At 45.2% G+C, this 25,149-nt stretch overlaps 1 protein-coding gene across 1 annotated transcript in view; it reads left to right on the forward strand.

Annotated features, from left to right (window-relative positions):
• Positions 1 to 6,465: 6,465 nt before the first annotated feature.
• Positions 6,466 to 25,149, forward strand: part of Itgb3 (integrin subunit beta 3) — a 56,752-nt gene continuing 38,068 nt past the window's right edge. The window contains exons 1-2 of the mRNA XM_048366879.1: positions 6,466 to 6,556; positions 24,705 to 24,790. Coding sequence (XP_048222836.1) covers positions 6,466 to 6,556; positions 24,705 to 24,790 — 177 coding nt within the window. The remainder of the gene's footprint in view (positions 6,557 to 24,704; positions 24,791 to 25,149) is intronic.

Here is a 25,149-nt window from a genome sequence, read left to right on the forward strand (position 1 = left end):
CAACCTTAGCATTCCTAGAAGTGCTTGGCATTGGCAGGCATTAGCCCAACACATGCTTGTGAATGTATATTGAACACTAAGGCTGAGCTCATACATCCCTCCAAATGCCCTGATAAAACCTCGGGGTGCTTCCTAAAATTCAAAGCTATGACACATATAGTTCATGTGAACTCTAAGCCCATTCTTCTCTAAGCCAAAGGAACAGCTGGGCCATCTCAATGGATAGAAGGAAAACCTCTGCCAAATGTGTAGGAGGAGAGGTTTCTGAGCCAAAAAGATACTATGCCATGCTTAGTCTCCTTAGCCAGAGGAAGGGATTTGAACTCAGAGATCTGCAATCTCTCTACAAATCCTAATAATAATGAGAATGTATTTCTCTGCCTTAGTGTTTTTCTATTCACCACCTCATGGAATCTTCATAACCACATTTGTGCTGGAAATGGAGGGGAGTAGTGTAAGACTGAGGATAAGGAAAAGGGTAGAAAGAGGTTCTTCTTCTTCTTCTTCTTCTTCTTCTTCTTCTTCTTCTTCTTCTTCTTCTTCTTCTTATCTTCTTCTTCTCATCATCATCATCAAAATGAATGTAGAGGATTTGGAGACTTTCTTTTTCTGGTCCTAGGGTTTGAACTCAGGGCCTGGGTGCTGTCTCCGAGTTTCTCTATGCTCTAGTCTAGTGCTCTACCACTTGAGCCACAGCCCCACTTCTGGCCTTTTCTGAGTAATTCAGTGGAGATAAGAGTTTCACAGACATTTCTGCCTGGGCTGGCTTGGAACCGTGATCCTCAGATCTCAGCCTCCTGAGCAGCTAGGATTACAGATGTGAGTCACTCGCACCTGGCCAAGACTTTTTTTTTTTAAGTCATCCAACTAGTAGGAAGTAGGGAAAAGGCCCAAATTCAAACCGTGTGACTCTGTACAAAGGGGGATTGAAGGCATGAAGTCCAAGAAATGCTACAGATCTGTTTTCTCTAACTTACAGTAGTGATAGTAACTTACTGAATAGAAGTACTGTCTGAATGGGGACAGATTATTGACAAGGATAAAGAAAAAGAACATCTGTTTTGGCATCCACCTGGTCAAGGGTAAGGGCCTTGTGCTTCTTTAAATGCATCTCAGGGAAGATTTTCACCTGCCCTGCACTGGAGACCCTCAGCATCCGGTCTCTCACACTCCGCACTTGGCTGAATCACAGAATGGACACTCAGGTCACCCAATACCTTTTCTGGAACAAATAGCTTAGTAAAAGTAGCTATTAAGTGTTGATCAAATAGGTAAAAACATAGGGAGCTATTTATTATTGTAGTTATTTATATTAAATTTTAATCTCTAATTGTACAAAGAGTTGTAATTCAACATGTCAATTTAGAAGTATTTTTATTTGTTTTTCAGTGGTTGCTATGGAATGTAGAGATAAAGCTTAGGAAGTACAAAATCTAGTACAGAGAGAGAGGAAGGAGAAGGAGAAAAAGAAGGAGGAGGAGGGAGAAGAGAGGAGAGGGAGAGAGAGGAGGAAGGAGAAGGAGAAAAAGGAGGAGGAGGAGGGAGAAGAGAGGAGAGGGAGAGAGAAGAAGGGAGAGAGGGGGGAGGGGCAAAGGAGTAGAGAGAAGGGGAGAGAGGAAGAGCGGGGACAGAGGGAGAGAGGAATAAATAATTTTAGAATCTTTGCTTCTGGCTAGGACAAAGTGACCGATGGTGTGTTTGTTCTCCTACAATGCATAACAGCAAATCTTGTCAAAGTATTTGAGGAAAACATTTAGGCGCAGACCATTAGGAGGAGTGGAGCTGTAATCTCGGATGGAAGAGAAACAAGTCAAGTGAGTCTTGTGTTTGCCCAGCTTTCTGCTTTGGGGCATTGTCTGGATTGCGGTGCAGGAAGTGGGACCCTAGGGCATCCATGCCAGTTTCCCTGAGCAGAGGTGGAGGTGAGAGTTTAGGAAGGTAGGAGGGGGGCGTTTAGGGGAAGGGGCTGTATGGAGAAGGGACCTTGGGCTGTGGAGGAACTGCATATGCACAGGGGGAGGGGGTGGGGAGCATTCTAGGGCTTCTCAGAGGGCAACTGTAAACTGGCTTTAAAGACTTCATGGAAAACGGACCTAATGATGGAAGAGATCAGAGACTCTAGAATATAAAAGAGAACCAAAAGGAAATTCTAGAATTTAGAAAGTCTGAATAGAAAATTCCTCCAGATAGGCTTAACAGAGGAAAAAAGGAAGGACTAAAAAGCTTGAAGAGAGATCAATTGACTGCTTAGTTTATAGGCTGTATTGAAATGATTTAAAAACAAGGATGAAAACTGTGTGTTGGGGATTGTAGCTTAGTGATAAGAATGCTCACTTAGAATGACTGAGGCCCTGGGTTTGCTCCCCAGCACCAAAATCAAACTAAGATACTGTGCTTCAGCAGTGTTTGGGATAATAAGTAGTCTAAAATATGTGAATATGTGTGATTGAAATTTCAACAGGTAAAGAGAAAATAGACAGGAAAATACTTGAAGAAGTAGTGCAGATTTTTTTCCTACAGGTATTTCATATATATTATATAACATTTATATAATATATGTATTATATTTAATATAATATATGTATTATATATCTATTATGTATATGTTTCACATGTACAGCCAAAAGTCTAAGACTCAAATAGATAATATAAAGAAAATACCTCCTTGTCACTTGAGAGTCATGTGACTGAAAAATCAATGATAAAGGACAAATGTAAAAGTATCTAGGGAAGGGCTGGGAATATGGCCTACTGTTAGAGTGCTTTGCCTCACATACATGAAGCCCTGGGTTCCATTGTTCAGAACCACATATATAGAAAACGGCCAGAAGTGGCGCTGTGGCTAAAGTGGCAGAGTGCTAGCCTTGAGCAAAAAGAAACTAACCACAGTGCTCAGGCCCTGAATTCAAGTCCCAGGACAGGCAAGAAAAAAAGTATCTAGGGAAAACCTGGGGACAATTTGAGGAACGAAACCATGATAGTATTGGACCATATTGGACCAAGGAATAAAATAAATATCTAGGCACTCATTCTAACAGAAATAAGTCACCTTTAGACATAGATGAGGAAGGACAGCCCTTCCTCATACAGAATACTAGATAGTAACTGTAGGAAGAAAAAAGGAAGTGTAAAATGACTACCCACAAACACTACTGTGGTTAAAAACTACTGGGTAGAATTATGAACAGAAACAAGATAACTGTACAGAATTAAAGTATCTGTCCATAAATTATGTGTTAACAACAGACAAAAATGCTAGCTTTGTAGTGAGCAAACCTGGCAGACCTTGCCTTAACTATGCAATCAGTGTGAACATTAGGAGTAATTAGACACATTAACATCATGTACCCATGGATATGGGCCCTGAGGAGACTTATTTTTGTATAAAATGTCTCAATAAAATTTAAAAAAATCAGAGAGATCTAATCTGATGGACATACTGCAAAATAACTGGCTTCATCATTTTGTTAGTGTCAAGATAATAGAAGAAAATGACTGGGCTGAGAATGTGGCTCAGTGGTAGAGTGCTTGCCTAGTATGCATCAAACCTGGGTTCTATTTCTCAGTACCACAAAAACAAGAAAAGCCGGAAGTGACACTGTGACTCAAGAGGTAGAGTACTAGCCTTGAGCAAAAGGAGCTCAGCAGGGACTGTGCCCAGGCCTGAGTTAAAGTCCCAGGATGGAGAGAGAGAGAGAGAGAGAGAGAGAGGAGGAGAGAGAGAGAGAGAGAGAGAGAGAGAGAGATATCTCCAATCTCTTCCATCTATCATTCATTCTGGCCAGCCAACCCTGCCTGACCTTAGCCTTGACCATTGGAGATTCCCCACTGCAGGTGGTTATTTATAGGAATTTCCAGTTCTGCCTGCAGTTTTTTTTTGTCCCTAACACAAGCTGCCCTCTCCTCAGCTTCCTGCTGGTTGCCAGCTCCCAGGCATCTACTGCACAGACCCTGCCATCCAGAGCGGGGCTGGCTGCCCTTCCAACTTAGGGTCCTGGAGAGGAGCTGAGTGTAGCTGAGCCAATATGCACACACCCACATCCTTGGTTACTCATCTGTGGCCAGAAATCAGGAGCTTCCATTATTCCCATAGGGCTTAGAGAGGTAGGGAGAGGAAGCAGTTCCTAGTTCTCCCAATAAGGGCTCTACTTCTTTGCTTCGCTGTGCTTCATTTCTTGGCCATGTTTTATCTATTGGGAACTACCTAATAAGTTACTTTTATTATTTTTTTCTAGAAAAAAGTGAAGGTGTCTAAAAAGAAAGGCTGTCACAGAGTGAAGGAGAGTGAAAAGATACCACAATTAGACACAACATGGGATACTTGATTGGGTTGAGACCAGGAAAAGGACATTTGTGGGAAAACTGGCAAAAATCTAAATACTGTAACTAGGTTAGTTCACAGTGTTGAACAATGTTGTTTTCTTGTGTTACAATGACATTGTGGTAATCCAAGATGTGGGCATTAGGGAAGCTTGGTGGAGGATATAAGAGAACTTTCTTTGGCATGTTGCAACTTTTTTTGTAACTGTAATTTCAAAGTAATTTTTAAAAAGAAATGATGGTGAACTTCTCAGCTGATACTATGGAGACTAGGGAGCAGTGGAACATCTTTAAAATACTGATAGGAAAAAAACTCTAGCTAGCTAGAAATGCAGTGTGTGTGTGTGTGTGTGTGTGTGTGTGTGTGTGTGTGTGTGTGTAGGGGGGTAGGATTACCGCAAAAGAAAGCACAAAAAGAGTTACAGAGAAACAGAAACTATGGAAGAAAACAAGATGGAAGAGGTGAACACAACCATCAATCATTATACTAAATGTAAATGGACAAGTTTCTGCCTTTTCCTGGAACTGTGAGCTTGACAGAGACTTGCTTGCATGTCTGTGGCATGTTTAGCAGGGCTTGAAGCAGGGCTGGAGTCAGTGCCCACTTCCAGTGACTGACGCCAGCAGGGCTAGGCTGAAGAAATACCTAGATGATTGGAGACTGGATATATAAAGGGGAATTGAGTAATTAAGTAAACATCTAGTCCAGGTGTGAACTGGATTTTGCTCTAGAACAATAATAATGCTATTGAAATGACTTCTGGCCTAGAGTCTCTCTGTAGCCACGTAAAGGTATTTAGAGCTCGGGTGTCAAAACCTGGATGGGGTCGGGTAGCCCAACTTTCCCCTGTGGGTCCATTCTCCCTTGTCCCCTTGGAAATTGCTAGTACCACTTCTGCTGGTATGTGTTACTATGAAGTTGTATATCCTAGTTCGAGCAGCCCCAGGGGGACATGCCCACCTCTGCAGAGGATGAGGCTATGAGGGGGGATGGGGGGGGACAGACAAACGAGACAACAGAGGAGAATGCAATGGAAGAGATGACAACCAAGATGTTTTGAAGACAAGTGGAATTTTCCACGTGGAAAAAGGAAGGAAGATCAGTCACACGACAAGGCAGGGAACATTGGGGACTGATCAGTATTTCTTGCCAGCTGCCAGGCCTCAGGGAAGCTCAGGAGCTGGAGAAACTTTCAGTCAGTCTCTGAGTGGACACTTCTGGCCTGGCTTTTATGATCACCAAAGTTGTCTGTTGTGGCAGACGGCGCTGGCCCAGCCAGCCACTTCCTGTGGCTTCCGGCTTTGCAGCCCTAGTAGTTCTCCTTTCTTGAGCATCTAGAGGATGCTCTGGGGGAAGTCCTGACAGAGATCAAGAGAAAGGAGTTGGCTGCCTAGTGGAACCGTAGGCAGGAGGCCTTTGAGGCAAATACCACAAAGCTCCAAAGCCTGACTTTGAACCTGCAGGCAATGCAGTGACTATGTTGTCTGCGGATAGGCCCTGCTGTGTAGAGCGAAGTCTTTCCCGGGTCCATCACAAACTTGAGCTGTGGTTGTGTAGACCCAAGAGTAGGCTGGAGAATGAAATTAGCTTCCCTTTTTAGGGAGGGCCAGAGAGGGAGGGAGAAGTCAGTAAATAATAAAGGGAGAGAACCAGATCAACATTTGTCCATGAAATGAATGGAAGCGTGAATGAATGAGACTCCACATCCTGAAAGAGCCCCAGGAATCCCCGAGGAAGAACCACCCGCCCAGAGTGGGTGTCCAGGAGGCGGGGGGGGGGGGGGGGGGAGGGACCCTGGCTTCTGGAAGCACCCCAGGCGTGGACTCCGGGGGTGGGGGTGGGGACCAGACCCCCTCACGATCCCCTCGGGGGCGCGGCCTCCTGAGCTGGCTGGCCGGGCAGCTCTTCAGTCGTGGGTGGAGACCGGGCCCTGCCAAGAGCGTGCTTGGTTTCCCACCGCCCTCTCTCCCGAGCAGGGTCCAGAAAAGGGCCCGAGGGGAGGAAGCTCAGCGCGTGGGCCCGCCCCATTGCGTCCCACCCACCGCGTCCCCTCCCCTCCCCTCCCCTCGGTCCTCTGCGGGGAAAAGCGGCCGCGGGCTCCCGGGCTGGCTTTGGGGCGGGGAGCGCGGCGGGCAGCGGAGGAGATGCGGGCGGCGCGCGGGCGACCCCCGGCCTGGGCCGCCGTGTTGGCGCTGGGGGCGCTGGCGGGCGTGGGTGTCGGCACCGCGGGCGGAGGTGAGTGAGGCTCCTGCACCCCGGGGACCCAGCCGTCCCGGGGTCCGCGCCCCGCCGCAGCCTCGTTTGTGGACCTGGGAGGGCGCGGGTGCGACGCTAGCGGGGCGCTGATCTCCCCCGATGGCTGGAGGCGGGTGGGGCGCACAGCCCCGAGCCCCGCGTCTCAGGTGGTGGGGATCAGGTTCCCGTCCCGGCAGCGGCGGTGCGACGGGGTCTTCTCCCAGGCGGAGGGACGCGCGGGCACCTTCTTGGGTGGAGAGGGTGCCCGCGCAGGCCTGCCACTTCACTGGGCATTCCCCGTTCTCCGTGGGTGGCACTTCATTTCGCCGAGTTCATTATCATTATGACTTAAAAAATTATTATTTGGTGATTCTCCATCGAGTTTTGGAGCAGGTTGTGCGGGGTGGGGGGGGGGGCCTCTGCCTTTCCAGTGACCTCGGATGGCAGCAGTGCTTCCATTTCTGAGACACTTTGCACCGGAGAAGTCTCTAGTGTTCCAGAGAGCCACACAGGGGTCACCTGGGAGCGCTTGTCCCCCCCTCTCTCCCCACGTCCTGAGCTGCCAGGGCAGTCAGCCTTTGGCCTCAGTGGGGCTGGGGAGGGCGCTGAGCAGTCCAGGGGAGGGGTCCTGCCTGCACCGGCCTGGGGGAGCCCTGAGTGGGCTTGAAGTGGGGAGAATGGTTCCTTCTGGGCTGGGGCTGCTGCTCCCCTCCTGCAGAGGACGCAACTGAGCTCACACACACACACACACACACACACACAACTTATATATGTATGCATTTTGTGCATGCGTGTATATATGTACATGCATACATGTGCGTATGTATGTTGTTGCGAAAGGATAAAATAATATTGGCATATTATGTATGTGTGTATATATTGTATACAAATATGTATTCATATATTTTGTATATATATTGCAAAAGAGTAATACTGGCAAAACAAGCAGGCAGGATTTTTTTTAAAGAGATAATAGTAAGGTGATTTCAAAGCTACTTGAAAATACATGGTGATTGCCTTTAGGACTCTTCTGTGTGTATAGGTGTCAGGGCACACAGACACTGGACAGGGCAAGGATGTCCCAATGGAGGGATCGTGGTTGTCTGGGAGGAGCTGCAGAAACTTCTGTGTGTGAGAGAGAGGCAGAAACAGGTCAAAAGATGCCCTGCCTCCTGCAGCCAGCTATCGGGGCTCCACTGAACACAGGTGAATTTCCAGCATTCTGCCTGGAGGATGTGAGCACTTTGGTTCACCGCTGCTGGCTGGGGGCTGGGGGAATAGAGGAATCCACAGGGCCCTTCCGAGTGCCTGCTTTCGTGCACCTGAAACATCTTAAAACGTATTCTAACAGTTACCAATGCTTAGGATGTACAGTGTGATAGCTTATACATGTATGTCATGTGTCACTGATGACATCAGTGTAACTTGCATTTCTCTGTCTTGGGAACTTTCGAATTCCTCTCTTCATTAGGATAATACCTTAAACATTTAATGATTTCAGACTTTGAAAAAATATCTACAGCTTTTACGTTCACTTCTAAGCATGGTTGCTATAATTCCTTGCAGTTTTAGAAGTAAGGAGATAGCATAGCGCTTGGCTCAGCATTAGGGAAAATGAAGCATGAATATATTATGTTGATGTCTATCTCTCTCTTTGCTTCTCACCCATTCCAGGATATCTCATGTTGCTTTGGTCCACCTAGTAGCAATGATCCATTTAGGACCAAACTGCCAAGGCATACATATGTCTCTCTCAAAGATACTTTCAGAGGGGCTGGGAATGTGGCCTTGTGGCCTTGGGTTCGACTGCTCAGCACTACATATCCAGAAAAAGCCAGAAGTGGTGCTGTAGTTCAAGAGATAGAGTGCTAGCCTTGAGCAAAAAGAAGCCAAGGACAGTGCTCAGGCCCCTAGTTCAAGCCCCAGGACTGGCAAAAAAAAAAAAAATACTTTCAGAGATTCGTGGTTGTGATTGGGACTAGGAGTGGTAAAGGGTAATATGGTGATGAGCTAGCTCCTGACTCTCCTTTTCTTTTTCTTCTTTCTTTCCTTTTCTCTTTTTTTTTTCTTTTGGTGCTTGGTATTGAACCCAAACCCTTGAGCCTGTTAGTTCTCTACCCCCTGAGCTTAGCCACTAGTCCAGTTTCTGTGACTATTGACACCCTCTCCCCAGTGTTGGTGGCAGGGTTGCAGACATCCCTGGGGAAGCTGATGGTAGATGGCATTATGTCAGTGGTATTGGGACAGGCAGTGTTGGAGGATGCAGAGAGAGCAGGGTGGGAGTGGGGGTAGCTCAGAGAGGGCAACTCTGAGTAGGAGCTTCTGGTATAGGGAGAAGAGAGGCTATCTGCAGATGGTATTGAGTTTCAGATCTTATCTACCAAGATGATTTGATTAGCATTACCTAAGAAGTGTTAAGTTTTGTGTCTTTCCCAAATGCAACAGTTTTATTTAACCTAGTAGTTCTGAACTGAGGTCTTATTTTTCTTCTGGAAACTGAAGACCCCAGCAGGAATCCTCAGGACCTGCACAGACATGAATGGGAGAAGGGACAGCTATGGTTTAAGCCTGTTGAATGAAGGGTTTCAGTCTTGATTTTACCTCTGTCTCCGTCTCTCTGTCTCTTCCTTTCTTTGGTGGTACTGAGGTTTGAGTTTCTTTTGGTGGTACCGAGTCTCATTCTTGTTAGGCAGGTGCTCTTTTGCTTGATCCACATGGCCAATCCCTTTTTGCTTTAGTTATTTTTGGAGTAGAGTCTTGTGTCTATTCCTAATCTAGCTTGTGATTCTTCTTTTTTATCTGTGTCCAGGGTGACAGGACCCAGTTATTGGTTGAGACGAGGTCTCAGTGTGGTCTTGAACAATGATCCTTCCATTCTTCACCTTTGGAATAGCTGGGATTACAGAAGTGAACCACTGAACCCAGTCTTACTCTGCCTTTTATTAATGGTGTGACCTTTGCATGTGACCTTCCTAATCTTTTAGGTCCTCAGTGTTCTCATTTGTAAAGCAGAGAAAATAATCCTTCTCTGATTATGCAGAATAAATGAAACAAAGGCACATAAGAAGTAGTCAATAAATGACAACTATTGTCATTATTCTTCCTACCAATGGTATCCATGTGTTGGAGGCAAGAGATGTCACCGTCTCATACATGACCATAGTCCAGGCTCCCTGAAGGAGACTGATAGAGGCTTCCTTTACTGACACCCATATAGAGAGGCCTCTCTTATTTTAGCCCGTTCTTCTTTGATGGATTGCTTATCTCAGCCCATCTGGTCCAGCAAGAATCAATAGACAAGACTAAGGAGCAGAAGAGGGATCCACATATTTGCTTTATCCATCTATGAAAACAAAATCAAGTTCTATCTTTAGGAAAAGAGGACACCAAAACCATCCCAAAGACTCAGTCTCCTTAGGAGAGAGGTGTGCCTAGTTCATTAGTGCCCAGTGCCTCACACAACAGGCAATAAAATAAATATTTATGAAACACAATGAGAAGGTATGTAGAGATGATGTACTTCCCTGGAAGAACTTCAATCTTTAGGCCAGTCATGGTGGTGCACTCCTATAATCTCAGGCTGATGCAGAAGGATCTAGCATAGACTATACAACCAGACACCGTCTATGAACAAACAATGCTTTGGATATTTCAATATTTGCATTAATTTATAAAAATCCTCAAGTCATCCACCTGGGCTCTTTTCTTTGGTGCCAGTACTGGGGCTTGAACTTAGGGTCTGGGTGTTTCCCCCTTAGCTTTTTTACTCAAGTCTAGTGCTCTACTACTTGAGCCACAGCTCCTCTTTGGGGTTGGGGGGTGGGGGTGAATTGGAGATCAGAGTCTCTCCAGCTTTGCTGCATGGTCTTGTTTGGAACTGCAATCCTCAGAACTCAGCCTCCTGAGTAGCTAGGATTACAGGCGTGAGCCACCTGTGCCCAACCAACTTAGACTTTTAAATTCTTGCCTGGGGGTCAGGGGACCCTTTGGGAATCATCTACCTTTCCCTTTCTCCTAGGAGGAGGCATCTGGAGGCAAATTTCTCTTTCACCCCCCTCAAACTTATAGCTGTGAGCCCAGAGGTGAGGGGTGTGTGTGTGGAGAGGCATGAAATAGGGAGAGAGGCAACTGTATGAGGATGGAGAACTCAGCTTGACTGAATTTTCTGATAGAAAGTTTTCCTCTGTGACTCCTCATTCTACTCAGGATCTCTGTTTATCATCTCCTCTCAGCCCCAGGAATCCTGCCCTTGTTGGCAAGAAGGGCCAGGAAGCGTGCCCACAGGAACCACAGCTCATGAATCAGCAGACAGATAATTAACTGGGGTGGTGGTGGCGGTGGTGACCGAGCAGCTTCAGGGCTAAACCACGTGGCTCAGCTGGCCTGTGCTGCTGCTTTGCCCCATCAGCGCCTCTCCCTTCTGGGCAACCTTGGCTTTTCCTGAGTGGGAGTTGCTGGGTGCCTGCTGCAGTGTATGTCCCTGGGGGAAATGAACAAATGAGCAGAGAAATGACGCTGCTTAGGGAAACTGTTTTGTGTGAACTGCTAACCTAGCATCCGTGGAAACTTGAGGCTCTTCACCAGAAAGGACACACACATACACACAGCATTCCCAGAAGCAGAAGCACTGTGTGTGTGTGTGTGTGTGTGTGTGTGTGTGTGTCTGTGTGTCTGTCTGTCTGTCTGTTGGTCCCCTATATTGAGGCTCTAAACTCAGGGCCTGGGCACTGTCCCGGAGCTTTTTCACTCAAGGCAGGCATCCTACCACTTGATCCACAGCTCTCCTTCTGGCTTTTTTGCTGGCTAATTGGAGATAAGAATGTCAGGGACTTTTCTTGCCTTGCCTAGCTTTGAACTTTGATTCTCAGATCTCAGCATCCTGAGTATCTAAGATTGCAGGCATGATCCACTGTTACCTGTCCTTTTGTTTGTATGTTTGTTTTTGTTTTGTTTTGTTTTTATTTTGCCAGTCCTGGGGCTTGAACTCAAGGCCTGAGCACTGTCCCTGGCTTCTTTTTGCTCAAGGCTAGCACTCTGCCACTTGAGCCACAGCACCACTTCTGGCCGTTTTCCATATATATGGTGCTGAGGAATCGAAGCCAGGGCTTCATGTACAAGGCAACCACTTTAGCACTAGGCCATATTCCCAGCCCCTGTATGTTTGTTTTTAAGTGAAGATCATTGAGATATCATTTATATACCATAAAATTCATTCTTTTGAGTGTGCAGTTCTTGAATTTTGACAAATGCAGGAAGCCAAGTAATCATCACTATGATCAAAGTATACAGAATATTCTCACCACTGCAAAAAGTTCTCTGCAGCAACTGTCATGAATTCCCTATCTAGTCCTTAATCACTGCTCTATTTTGTCTTTCCACAGTTCTGTTGTACAGAATGTTATATAAATAAAAACAGACAGTATGTAGCCTTTCAAGTCTGGCTTCTTTCACTTATAATGTGTTTTATGATTCATCTATGTTGTTATATGTATTAGTAGCTCTAAGAAGTCACCCCAACCTCCTCCATCTTCTTGAGTGTTTAGACAGTTACCCTAAAAGCAGTGTATGTGGGGGGGGCAGATCCATGGAATGCTGGTGTTGCTATCCATCTTTCAATTTCTCTCTCTGTCTCTGTTTCTTTCTCTCTCTCTCTCTCTCTCTCTCTCTCTCTCTCTCTCTCTCTCTCTCTCTCTAGTTTGAACTCATAGCCTTGTGCTTGCTAGGCAGGTGTTCTACCACTTAAGCCACAGACTGCCCCCTTCTAGCTCTCAGTTTCTAGACTTTTCTATTGGTCAAATGCATTTGATCATAGACATGAGGACTTTACAACAGTGAACACTTTTATTATTCTTGGTTCTGAGAGCAACAGCTACTTTGTGGCCCGATATGTCATGTCACATTCCTTAGAGCCAAATTCCCTTAAGAAAGCCTCTCTAAAACAACAGCCTAGAAGTCTTCCTTTCTGTTTTTCTGTCATGTTCCCTCAAAAGACTACTTCTGCCCTCCTGTTTCTTGTTTCCGTAGGCCAGCTTCTTTGTTCAGTTAGTGATGATTTTTGAACTCTCAAGGAGAGAAAGAATGGGAATGATTCATGCCCATCAAAGTCAAGAGAGTAAAATCATTCCTCCTCCTCCTCCTCCTCCTCCTCCTCCTCCTCCTCCTCCTCCTCCTCCTCCTCCTCCTCCTCCTCCTCCTCCTCCTCCTCCTCCTCCTCCTCTTCTTCTTCTTCTTCTTCTTCTTCTTCTTCTTCTTCTTCTTCTTCTTCTTCTTCTTCTTCTTCTGCTTCTTCTTCCTCCTCCTCCTCCTCCTCCTCCTTTTCTCCTCCTCCTCCTCTTCCTCTTCTTTCTCCTTTTTCCTTCTCCATCTTCCTTCTCCTTCTCCTCTTTCCTGCTTCCTCCCTCTGGGGCTTGAATTCAGGACCTGGGTACCTTTTCACCCAAGGTTGGCACTCTACCACTTGAGCCACAGCTCTACGCCTAGCTTTTGGTGGTTAATTGGAGATAAGAGTCTCATGACTTTCCTGCCTGGGTGAGTGGACTGAATTGTATCCTCAGATCTCAGCCTCCTGAGTAGCTAGGATGAGCCACTGGCACTGGCTATCATTTCCCTTTTAACTCAACTCCCCTACAATGCTTGCTACCACACAGGAGATGTGTTATACTGACTTTCCTCCCATGTACGTGTAATTCTAACACTTCCTCTTATGTAGAAAAAAAGATAACCTAGGGAAAGAACTGTGGATCTGGGATTTAAAAAACCTACATGGATTCAGGGCTATGCAGGCCTTTTCATTAACTTGCTGGTGGCTTTGACTAGGTCATCTTATCTCTGGGCCTCAGTCTATTGCTGTCTCTGAGGCTGCAGAAGAAGAGAAAAGGAAGATGAAGGAGAGACATTGTTTCTTTTTAAATCAGAATTCCACCTAACAGTTTCTTTTGGAACACAAGGAAGTCCTGAGGTTAAAATCAAGATTGTAAAACTTTTCAGTAGGAGAAAGCTCCAGAGGTCTGGCAAAGGGGGCACATTCAGTAGCCACTTTAAAAGTCCCTGTAGTCCACCTTCAGTTTCTTTTTAATGGAATTCTTGGCTAGAGAAAGCCTGTTCTATGAGATCCACTGATGGTTCCAAACACTGCTTAGCTACCACACATGCTCAACCTCTCCAGGTTAAACCTTTGTGGAATCCCCTGTGTTGACCATGTTTGAGCAGCTAGCTGGAGCTGGAGAGGAGCATAGTGTCTGCCCTCAGGACTTCTGTTCATTGAGAGCAAACCAGAGCGCTGTAGGCATGAGCCAGCCAAAGGTTATTTTTTAAGAAAGTTTAAAAAAAATTCCTCTCCTCTCCTCTCCTCTCCCCTCCCCTCCCCTCCCCGAAAGGAAAATTGTCCCAGAAGAACCACAGACCATAGACAAAGTCAAGTAGAGCAAAAGAGTTTATTGCCAGCAGGACCGGCAAGGCCAAGTTCCCACAGAAGAGAGGAAAATGACACCTGAACTCTCTTTTAGGGGGGTCTTTATACCCTCATGCAACTAAGGTGGGAGGTGCCCCGCCTGCCCCTCAGGTAGCCAGGGGCAGTCGCATTGCCAAGGGCAGAGCTTATGGGCCCGGGGACATTCTATAAGCTTACACTCTTCTCCCCTCCCCCCCCCCCCATGCTGATCCTGGGGCTTGAAATCCTGAGATTCTATTGCTTAAAGCTAGGGCTCTACCACTTAAGCCACAGTTCCACTTCTGGCTTTTTAGGTCGTTTTGATGGAGATGAGAGTCTCACAGACTTTAATGCCCAGGTTGGCTTCCAGCCATGATCCTGAGATCTCAGCCTCCTGAGTAGCTAGGATTACAGGCATGAGCCACCAGCACCCGGCATTATTATTTTTTGTATTATTATCATTTCTCTTTCTTTTTTCTTTTTCTTTTTGCCAGTCCTGGAGCTTGGACTCAGGGCCTGAGCACCGTTCCTGGCTTTGTTTTGCTCAAGGCTAGCTACTCTGCCACTTGAGCCACAGCACCACTTGTGGCCTTTTCTATATATGTGGTGCTGAGGATTCGAACCCAGGGCTTCATGTATGCGAGGCAAGCCCTCTTGCCACTAGGCCATATTCACAGCCCTTCATTTTTCTATTATTTCTACTACTTTTCTACTATTTCTACTTTTAAAGTATTTCAATTATCCAATTCAATAATTGAAAAAAAGTTCAATAATTTTAAATTATTTTTATGTCATGTTTTCCAATGATATCTATTATTTTTCCTATTATCATTAATCAACAAATAGGAATTGTACCTGTGGTATACAGCGTGTTTTGAAATATGCATACATGTGGAATGCTAATTTAAACTACATAACACATGTATTACCTCACATAATTGCCCTTACCTCTAGCAAGAACACTTAAATCTACTTTATTTATTTATTTTTTTGCCAGTCCTAGGCCGTGAACTCAGGGCCTGAGCACTGTCCCTGGCTTCTTTTTTTTTTTTTTTTTTTTTTGCTCAAGGCTAGTACTCTGCCACTTGAGCCACAGCGCCACTTCTGGCCATTTTCTGTATATGTGGTGCTGAGGAATCGAACCCAGGGCCTCATGTATACGAGGCAAGCACCCTTGCCACTAGGCCATATTCCCAGCCCCTAAATCTACTTTAAAATCATTTTTTTTTCAGCTTGATGATACACTGTGATTAGTTCAAGTCATCATGTTTATACAGTGGGTTTGGCCAATTTATTCTTGTTATTAACAGAGATTTTTGTGTTCATTGACTTGCATCCATGCCCTCTCCCCTCCCTAAAGTTTATTCTGGTCTTCCTGCCTAGCTTAGGTATTCCAAGAGGCTACAAGGTTTGATGCTGAAGATAGAGCTTGTAAGAAAACCTAGGCGGCTCTGTGGAGCCTATAGTAATGAATACCACTGTGAAAAGGGAGGCAGAATAAACAAAGTTCAAAATTAGCTTGAAGTTTTGTAGCTTGTAAAAATACTTGGAAGGTGGGTGTCAGAGCAGTCCATGCCTCTAGTCCTAGCTACTCAGGAAGCTGAGATAGGAAGATCATGGTTCAAAACCAGCCCCAGCAGAAATGTCTGTTCACCTATATCTAATTAACCAGCAAAATTCTGTAACTGGAGGTATGGCTTACATGATAGGAGCACGGCCTTGAGCCAAAAAGCTAGACCCTGAGTTCAAGCTCTAGTACTGACATGCATACACACAAAGAGAAATTCAGCTTGACAAAAGAAAGTCAGACAGTACTAAGATGGAAAATGATAGAAAGCAGAGAGTCACTGGGAGAGTCTTATTACTGTACAGACCTTCCTCTGCATGGATACCTTGTTACTATTACTTCTCATGGGGGTGGGGGAAGGAGGCAGTATGGTATACCATGTTACTGTTAATTCTCACTCCTCTGTATAGATACCTTGTTACTGTCACTTCTCAAATAGAACCACCCATCATAGGAGCATTCTCACTCATCTTTATGTCAGTTTGTGGCTTTCCTTTATTTATCCCAAGAACCACAATTCTCCTCAGAGTACAGGCAGACTGTTATATATGAATATATAAACATGTACTTAATAATACCCTGCTAGCAGTCATTCAAGTTATTCTCAATCATTTGCTACTACAAATAAAGTCATAGGAATATAACCTTAAGCATTTATTATGTATTTTTGTTTAAGTGTGTGTGTGTGTGTGTGTGTGTGTGTGTGTGTATGTTTGCCAGTACTGGTGCTTGAACTCAGGGCCTTGCACTCTTGCTTGTCTTCCCTTGCTTTCCTGATGGCTGGCATTCTACCACTTGAGCCATTTCTCCACTTCTGCCTTTTTTTCTTTTTTTGCTGGTTAATTGGAGATCAAGATCAGACCTTTTCCTTGGGCTGGCTTTAAACCATGATCATCAGAACTTAGCCTTCTTGGAAACTAGGAATACAAGCATAAGCAATGGGTGCAGGCTTAAATTTTTAATTTTTTTGTGGTGCTGGGGATAAAGCTAGGACCTCATGTGTGCTAGGCAAGTGCTGTACCACCTCGCTCTATCCTCTGATCAACAAGCATGTGTAATACATGACATGTTTGAAATATGCATACACTGGAGAAATAAAATATTGCCCAAATAATTTGTGTGTGTATGTGTGTGTGCATGTGTATGTGTGTGTGTTCAGGCAGGTGATATATTACCCCTCCTCACCCTTCTAAGTAGCTAGAATGACAGATGCATCATTGTGTCTAGCTTGGATATTTAAACTTTAAATAGATGTTTCTAGATTGTCTTCCAAAGTAAGTTGAGCCATTTCATTTTCCTACCAAGATGGGCTAGCAATAAGAACTGTTCATAACATTTACTGTCTACTGTCCCCACCCTGAAATGTGAGCCAGGGAGGAAGTTTCCAGAACTGGAAAGCTAGATACCAAGGTTACCTACAGGGATCACAGGGCTGGGCCCTAAACAGAGGTTGGTACTGGCCTTCTCTTCTGTACACCGATGAATCAGAAGGGAGGTGAGGCCAGGGCTAAGAAAAATTTCCAGAACCTTGAAATGCAGCATTTGACCCAAATATCAGGCTGTTGAGGAAGAAATGGTCTTTTGTGTACTGTTTAAAGCAATTGGGCCCTGGAATGCCGGGGCCTCTGCGGATTGTTTCTGATACCTAGAGGAATATACATGTCCGGGGCCAACAGCACATTTAAGACAATTGAGCCAAACACCATTTTTTTTTAAACAACAACAACAACAAAAAGCCAAAAGTTTGTTTTAGAGAGGAGAAGGGACTTATCTAAGATCACACAACAAGTTTAGCAATGTTGGTGGTGTCTCCTGGACTGATTCCTTCCTTCCAACTGGTCAGAGACTCTCAGGTCTGAGCCTGAGGTGGAGGATGTGGCGAGTGCAGGACTTGACTGGAGTGAAGATAAGGGATGGGAAGCAAATGTTTACCGTGCATCTACTATATGCCCATGTTTGGAAGCTCGCCTAGGGGAAAGGAAACAGCTGTTCTTGCTTGGTCATATTACATCTGTAGGGAACATTGTCAGTCTCGAATAAGGATTTGGCCAGGCCTTAGAGAGAGCCCCAGAGGGATAACAGAACGTGTCTGAAGTCATAAAGCTGGTTGAATGGCAAAAATGGTTTTAGACCCGAGGTGTCCTGCTGGTCTGTACCCTTTTCCTACCACATCCACTGTTGGTTGTTGTTCTACTGCCTTGGCTTTACCAAGTTTCTCGGGTACTGAGAGTTCATTTTAGACCACAGCCATTCAGAAGACAACCCTGCCCAAGGATGGGCTTTATGCAGCCTTCAGCACATGCCATCTAATTAACCTAATTAGAGATGTCTACCAGACACGATCTGGCTCCATTCGTAAGGGGAGGAGCTGGTGGCTGAAGGGCCAGTGAAGGAGGATGTTGGTAATTGAAACAATGAAACCTCGACCAGCCCCAAGCCCTCCCTGGTCCTCCCTCATGGCCCAGATGCTACCCAACAGCAAGTTCTTGGAATGCATCATCACTGCTGCTACCCTCTCAATCCTAACCACTGTCATCGGTTGCCTGGGTTATTTTAATGGCATCACTGTCTGTCTACCAGGCTGAACTGTTCTCTCCAGTGCTCCCAATTGTGTGGAGGATGAAGACCACACTCCCTTCCAGGGCCTGTGTGGTTTCCGAATGTTCTGATCCCTGATTCTCTAGCCTCTGTTCCACTTCTCTTTTCCTCCTTCCTCTTTCTTTCTGTGGTATCGTCAACAGGCTGATGTTCATTCAGCTCTAGACTTTGGTTCTTTCTGGAATGTTCTTCCCATAATTCACTCCTTAACATCATTTTGGAATGTCATGTCAGCTTCTCAGAGGGACCATGCCTGACCACTTTCTCTAAAGGACATGTCCTGTCCTTTTGCTATTCCTTTGTCTTGCTCTATTTTCTTTAAGTATTTGGCACTGCTTTTGTGTTTTTTTCCCCCCTTTTTGTGTATGTTCTTCCTATCACCCCTCGTTCCCATACAATGTAAGCTTCTTAAGAGCCAGGACTTTTCAATGTGTCTCTGGTGCCTAGGGGAGTGCCCGTGGCACAAGTAGGCATTCAGTGGATGTTTGTTGAATTAATAAATGAATGGATGAATAAATGAATCAATGGATGTGGAAACCAATGATGCCTACTGGTAGGAAAGTATAAGACTAACAGAACCACATTTCTTTCTTTTTTTTTTTTTTTTTTGGCCAGTCGTGGGCCTTGGACTCAGGGCCTGAGCACTGTCCCTGGCTTCTTCCCGCTCAAGGCTAGCACTCTGCCACTTGAGCCACAGCGCCACTTCTGGCCGTTTTCTGTATATGTGGTGCTGGGGAATCGAACCTAGGGCCTCGTGTATCCGAGGCAGGCACTCTTGCCACTAGGCTATATCCCCAGCCCCAGAACCACATTTCTGACTTTATCCATTAAGTGGACTAAGCATAGTAAAATTTTCATTTCAAGGTGGCTTTCCTCCCCTCCCCCAGTCATATAAAGTATCTCAGGGCAATGCTCATCAACATGTCTTATCTGCTATGGACATTCAGTCTCCTTTTTGACTTCATTTCTTAGGAGACTGTTGTAACAAAGTAGCACAATCCAGGGGATTAACATAGCCCACATGTATTCTCTCCGGATGATAGAATTCTGACATAAGGTGTCAGCAAGATTGTGCTTTCTGAAATTCCGGGTACCATCCTGCCTGTCTGATCGTAGCTTCTAGTGGTAGACAGCAATGCTGCTTGTTCCCTGGTTCCAGCTGTGTCACCCTAGTCTCTGTTTTCCTTATAAGGACTCTGGTTATATTGGACTGGTGCTCCCCACCCTCCCCCTAATGACCTCATCTAGCTTGTTTCTAAATAAGGCCACATGGGCAGTTGGTGGTTTAGCGTGAGTGTAGCTACCTTCCAAATAAGGCCACATTCACAGGTACCTACCTGGGTGCTCCTTGGAGGATCGAATCTAACCCATAGCATGTTTTAATATTGATGAGGGAAAATTATATACAAATGCTTTTCAGTCTTATCAAGTACTTCATTTAATTGGCCTGGATGCCTTCACTAAACAACTTAAGTGTCTGAAATCAGATATGTCCTCCAGCCATAGTCAGATTTGATGGAATACAGTAGTGTAGAATCCCCAGTGCCTCAGGCGATGCTTCATGGAGCTTTTGGCTCATAGCCCAGGGTGTGTGTATTGCCTTGAACTCTCCCTTCTTTTGTCCCTTCTTTAGGTTACTGTACTATCTTTAAGGAAGGATTACATGCAAAATAAACTTTCACTAAAGAAGCCATGTATAACAGGCCACTCAGGAGACTGAGATCTGGGAATTGTGGTTCAAAGCCAGCCTGGGCAGGGAAGTCTATGAGAGTCTTATCTCCAATTAACCAGCAAAAAGCCAGATGTGGAGGTATGGCTCAAATGGTAGGCTACCATCCTTGAATAAAAAAGCTCAGAGACAGTGCCCATTTCAGGCCCCAATAGGGACACAGAGAAGAACAAAACAAAAGAACCTCCCCCGCAGGCTTATATAGCATGAGATGTTTTGTTCTTCCATGACTCACCCAGCCAGGTAACAGCTATGGAAGATTACAGACATTCTGAGTCACCCTATGTCCCTGTGGACCTAATTGGGAAGTGACCACACATCAGTGGCAGAATTGAGGATCTAGGTCAGAATTCTTGGACAGATAGCAGGACAGATAGCCAGGATACTTGCAGCACGGCCATCCTGTACTCTCACTCCAGCTTAGTCCTCCCCTGACGTCCCCTGGTCTCAATCAGGGTGGCCTGTCCCTGCATTCTAACATCTTGTCTCATTGGACACCATGTCCTCAAAATAGCCTTCATCAACTCATTGTGCCTTCCACTAGTTCTAATCCCTTTGTTGCTTCCCTTTTTGTTTCTTTCTCCCCCAGCCCCCATCCTGTGTCTCTTTTCTGGTTCTGTGGGTCAGGCTGACGTGCCAAGACACTTTCCAGGCAAACTTCTTGGCTGGCTTCATTGGTCTTTTCCCTTTTTTTTTTTTTTTGCCAGTCCTAGGCCTTGGACTCAGGGCCTGAGCACTGTCCCTGGCTTCTTTTTGCTCAAGGCTAGCACTCTGCCACTTGAGCCACAGCGCCACTTCTGGCCATTTTCTATATATGTGGTACTGGGGAATCGAACCCAGGGCTTTATGTATACGAGTCAAGCACTCTTGCCACTAGGCCATATTCCTAGCCTTATCTGTCTTTTCTAGTGGCCTTGTTTTCTTAGCCTTTCTTCCTAGATTGGATTTTGGAACAAGAATAACTCCATTTAGAAGCCAGATTGGACCATTGCTCCTAGCACCCTTGTCTGATACTTTCTGGCTCTACAATCCCACCCTTTTCCTCTTTGTTCAGGGACATGCTTAGTTTTGTGTCCAGTGTCCTATAAAATGATGCTTTCAAAGAATATATATATATTTATATTTAAGGGTGAAACATTTGTTTGCCCTAAACATGTTGAGACTTAGGATAAAAACAACACCCTCACCACAAAAAGTAGCTTAGATAACAGAAATCTAGCACTTTCTGCGTGCCAATGATTGTATTGAAGACTGTTCTAAGGATTGGTTCCTTGAATCCTTACAACTAACCCAGTAAGGACCAGGCCCTGCTCACCTTGTTTTGCTGCTCTGGGTGGGCTGTGAGAAGAAAGGGGTTGCGGGAGCTGGGAGGATCCTTCCCTTCTCCAGCAGGCCTGTCTGGGCCCCAGAGGCTGAGTAGGAACCAGGCTCCGAATGACTGGAAACAGAGACTCAGACTCCTTCCACATGTTCAGGAGGGAGGGGCAGCCTGGGAGCAGCAGCTCATAGAGTCAACTTGGGCCCAACTTGTGGTGAGTCAGCCTCCTTTCCTCCTCTACATTCCAGGGACCTTGCCCTCGCTGGCAGGACTTGGTTAGGGGTATCATGGGAGAGATCATTGGTTCTCACGAAATCAACCTGTGATTCATTAAAAAGAAGTGATCAAAGGAACTGGGTAAGCATGACTCCAAGGCATGACTTCCTAAAGAACAAATCCCCACAGCTCAGCTCATCCTTTGGGGTCAGGGACTGCTCGGATGTATGTTGGGAAGGGCCTGCTGTTTTTTATTTCCCATCTGGTAAGGCTTTAAAAAAAATTATTGTGGCTGCAAGTCAAAGACAAATAGGGAAATGCTAATTTGAGAATGAATGGATGGGTAAATGGATAGACTGGGAAGTTTTCAAGAACAAATTGCCAGTGCCCAGCCTCCCACTCTTTTCTCTCTTAACTCTTCCCTCCGTGTATGCTGCTCCTGTCCCCAGTGAGAACCCAAAGCATCACCATCCAGGATTACCTCCCACCCCAGATGCCAGTCACCATGGAAACTCCCATCAGGGAGGGAGGGACCTAAAACACTGCAGGCCAGGATCCTCTCAGAAGTCTTCTGATGGGTGGATAATGAGAAGCTTATGTTCCTTTATGCATGTAGCATCTCAGAAGGCTCGCAGGAATCTGAGAGAGTGCGCATACAATTAGTGCACTGTGGTCCAAATTGACTCACCCACAAATAGCCTGGCCCTGGATGCATTAACTCCCCAGTCTCATCTTCTTCAACTCACTATTCCTACTGTACTATTATTATTTATTTAGTATCTTAATGAAATTGCTACCCAGTAGACTTAGGTCCCGGGGGCCTTCCCCTACCTAGACAAGCCTCATTCCTTGTTCAAAGGATATGTTCAGGAAATAATGTATTGGAGCCATTTGAAAGGTATCAAACTAAGTCAGCTTTGTTTTGTGCAACTGAGCGTATATCTTAAAATTATCTATAGACTTCTAAAATATGTAAATGGATCCACAGGACAATTTACATTTGCACTGTTCTTCCCCTTCCTGCCTTCCTTCCTTCTTCCCTTCCTTCCTTCTTTCCTTTCCCCTTTCCTCCCATTTTCCCTTACTCCCTTCATTGAATTCTTCTCTTCCTCCCTTTGTTCTCCTTCCCCCTCTCACCCTTCCTCTCTCCCTCCATATGTATATATATATATTTTTTTCCTCATACAAATATAAAATTAATACTTGTCAAAGATTTTATTCAGCTTTCTTAGTGAAAGAACCAGTAAGATGTTAGGGCTAGTTCAAAAGATAATTCTAGAAAAGGAGATACATAGTTGGCTAAAGAAATGTGAAAATGATTTAGCCAGTGGATTTATAAGTAGTTAACATCTCAGCTTTTAGGGATTACCTTTTCTTTCTTCTTTCCTCCTCATCTTCCTCTTCCTCCTCCTCCTTCTTCATCTTCTTCTTTTGTCATTTAGGGGACTTGAACTTAGGTCTGGACACTATCCCTGAGTTCTTTTGCTTAAGGCTAGTGCTCTACCACTTTGAGCCACAGCACCAGCTCTACCAACTGGTGGTTATTTGGAGATAAGACTCTCACAGACTTTCTTGCCCGAGCTGGCTTTGAACTGCAATCTTCAGATCTCAGCCTCTTGAATATCTAGGATTAAAGGAGTGAGCCACAGCTCCTGGCTAAGGATTGCTTTTTTTTTTTTTTTACCAGACAGAAATCATTGGCATTTCTGCTGGGTAAGAATCATATGCTTTGTTCACATCAAGAATTATATATAATTCTAGCTAATAATTCTGGCTACTCAGGAAGCTGCGATGTGAGAGCTGAGGTTTGAAGCCAGTCCAGGCAGACAAATCCAGAAGACTCATTTCCAATTAACAAGCAAAAAAGCTGGTAGTGGGAATTTGGCTTAAGTGGTAGCCAGCTGTATTGGGTGAGCAAATTTTTTTTTTCAAATTTCAGTATTAGCATGCCCATATGCATGCTTGTGCACACCCCCCATTTATATTGTCATTAGTTTTCTTGTCTCTACTTAAGATACTGTAAAATAGTCTAACCCACAGAAATCAAATAAAGGTACAGGTCATCTCTAACCAGGATAGCACATTTTCTGAGAGTGTAAGGATCATGGAAATTCAGTTACACTATGATAAAATAGACTTCAGATGTACGGCTAGATGATTGGTTTTGGGAGTTCTGGGGAAATACCCCCAACAGTTAGGATGATTTCCCCAGAAATCAGTTTGCCCATCTGAACAGCTAGGGGCAACTGTTAAGAAAATCAGATTTTAAAAAACCACCTGTCAAGGTAAGTGGGGTCATGGGTCAAAATGGATCCCCCTTCTACACTTTAATGGAATGGGTCTCCCTGGGGACAACGCAGGGAGAGGGGGTTTACTAGGAGAGCAGGGAGGATGACAGCTTCTACACCAGCAAATGCCTGGGGTTTGCTTCCTGGCAGGCTTCTTGGGGATATTTTAGTCCCCTTGGCTGTTGGTGCTCCTCCCCCAGCCTTGTCTTGGCCTTTTGTCAGTAGGAAAACTGTTCACATTTGATTGGCATCTTGTAGCGTACCCCTTGACCCAGGATCCTTGCATGCATCCTGTGAGGTAGATACATAATTGCACAGAGATTATGCAAGGTGATTTAGGCCCCAACATGAGGAGGAAATCCAGCATGCGTAATTCAAACAAACCTTGCTTCCAACTCAAATTTCCATGGTCTTCCAGCACAAATGCTTCTTTAGTTCTTCAGAGGATTCTACACATGGCTCCCAAGAACTATGGGTTCAAAAGCTTAAGAAGTTTTCCTTTCCCTCGGGGAGCCAGTGGGACACTCGTATTAAAGTCACCCTGCACACCTCGTCCACACCATACCAAGCTACACGTTAAAGTTAGTGTGTCTGGACATTGGCTCTTCCGTAGTGGTTGAATATCACTAGCATCATTGGAGAAGACACAGTGCCATTACTCTGGGCTTCATATTTTCACTTGGACCATGTAGCTATCAAAGTAGTCATTAAAGCCTTTTCCCATCAGTTATGATCAGACTCTTGGCTTAGCCTTATCATCTGCGGTCACTGTGACCATAGATGTGAAGGCTGGTAATGAGTTTCCTCTCTATCATCAATTCACTCTCTTCCTTACCAATACCCTGTGTTTAGTAAATGTCTGTAGCACAAATAGGATGTGCTTGTGGGAACTCCAGAAGGATTAATCTGAACTTTGGGGTAAGTTGAGGAAGATGTGTAGGTCAGTTTTTTCAATGAGCCCTAAATCAGGTGCATATTAAATGGCTTTGTCTTTCTGTTGCAGGGCCAAACATCTGTACCTCGAGAGGGGTGAGCTCGTGCCAGCAGTGTCTGGCCGTGAGTCCTGTGTGTGCCTGGTGCTCTGATGAGGTAAGACGCACCTCCCCAGGCTTCTCTAGACACAGATGCTCGTACACGAACAGTCACACATGCTGTGTCTTCCCTCTAAATGCACAGGCCTTGTCTCTTCTGAGCAAGTCTATGGTAAAGAATATCCTTTGATAGGTGGAGAAGAGCTGCCTTAGAGATGTTACTGGTATTGCTATTCATACTACTGTGAACGTCTTCCTCTTATCTCTCCCCTTCCCCCTTTTCCCCCTCCCCTAGCCTGTAGTTAGATATCTGGCCTTGGTACCTTATACTACCCTTTGCTTTGTTTGTTTGTTTTTGTTGGGGGAGAGGCAGGAGGGGCTGGAGAAATGGTGGAGATGCTAGTTTGCTTCTTTTTC

This window comes from Perognathus longimembris, chromosome 17 (genome assembly GCF_023159225.1).
Source record: "Perognathus longimembris pacificus isolate PPM17 chromosome 17, ASM2315922v1, whole genome shotgun sequence".
Taxonomy (NCBI): domain Eukaryota; kingdom Metazoa; phylum Chordata; class Mammalia; order Rodentia; family Heteromyidae; genus Perognathus; species Perognathus longimembris.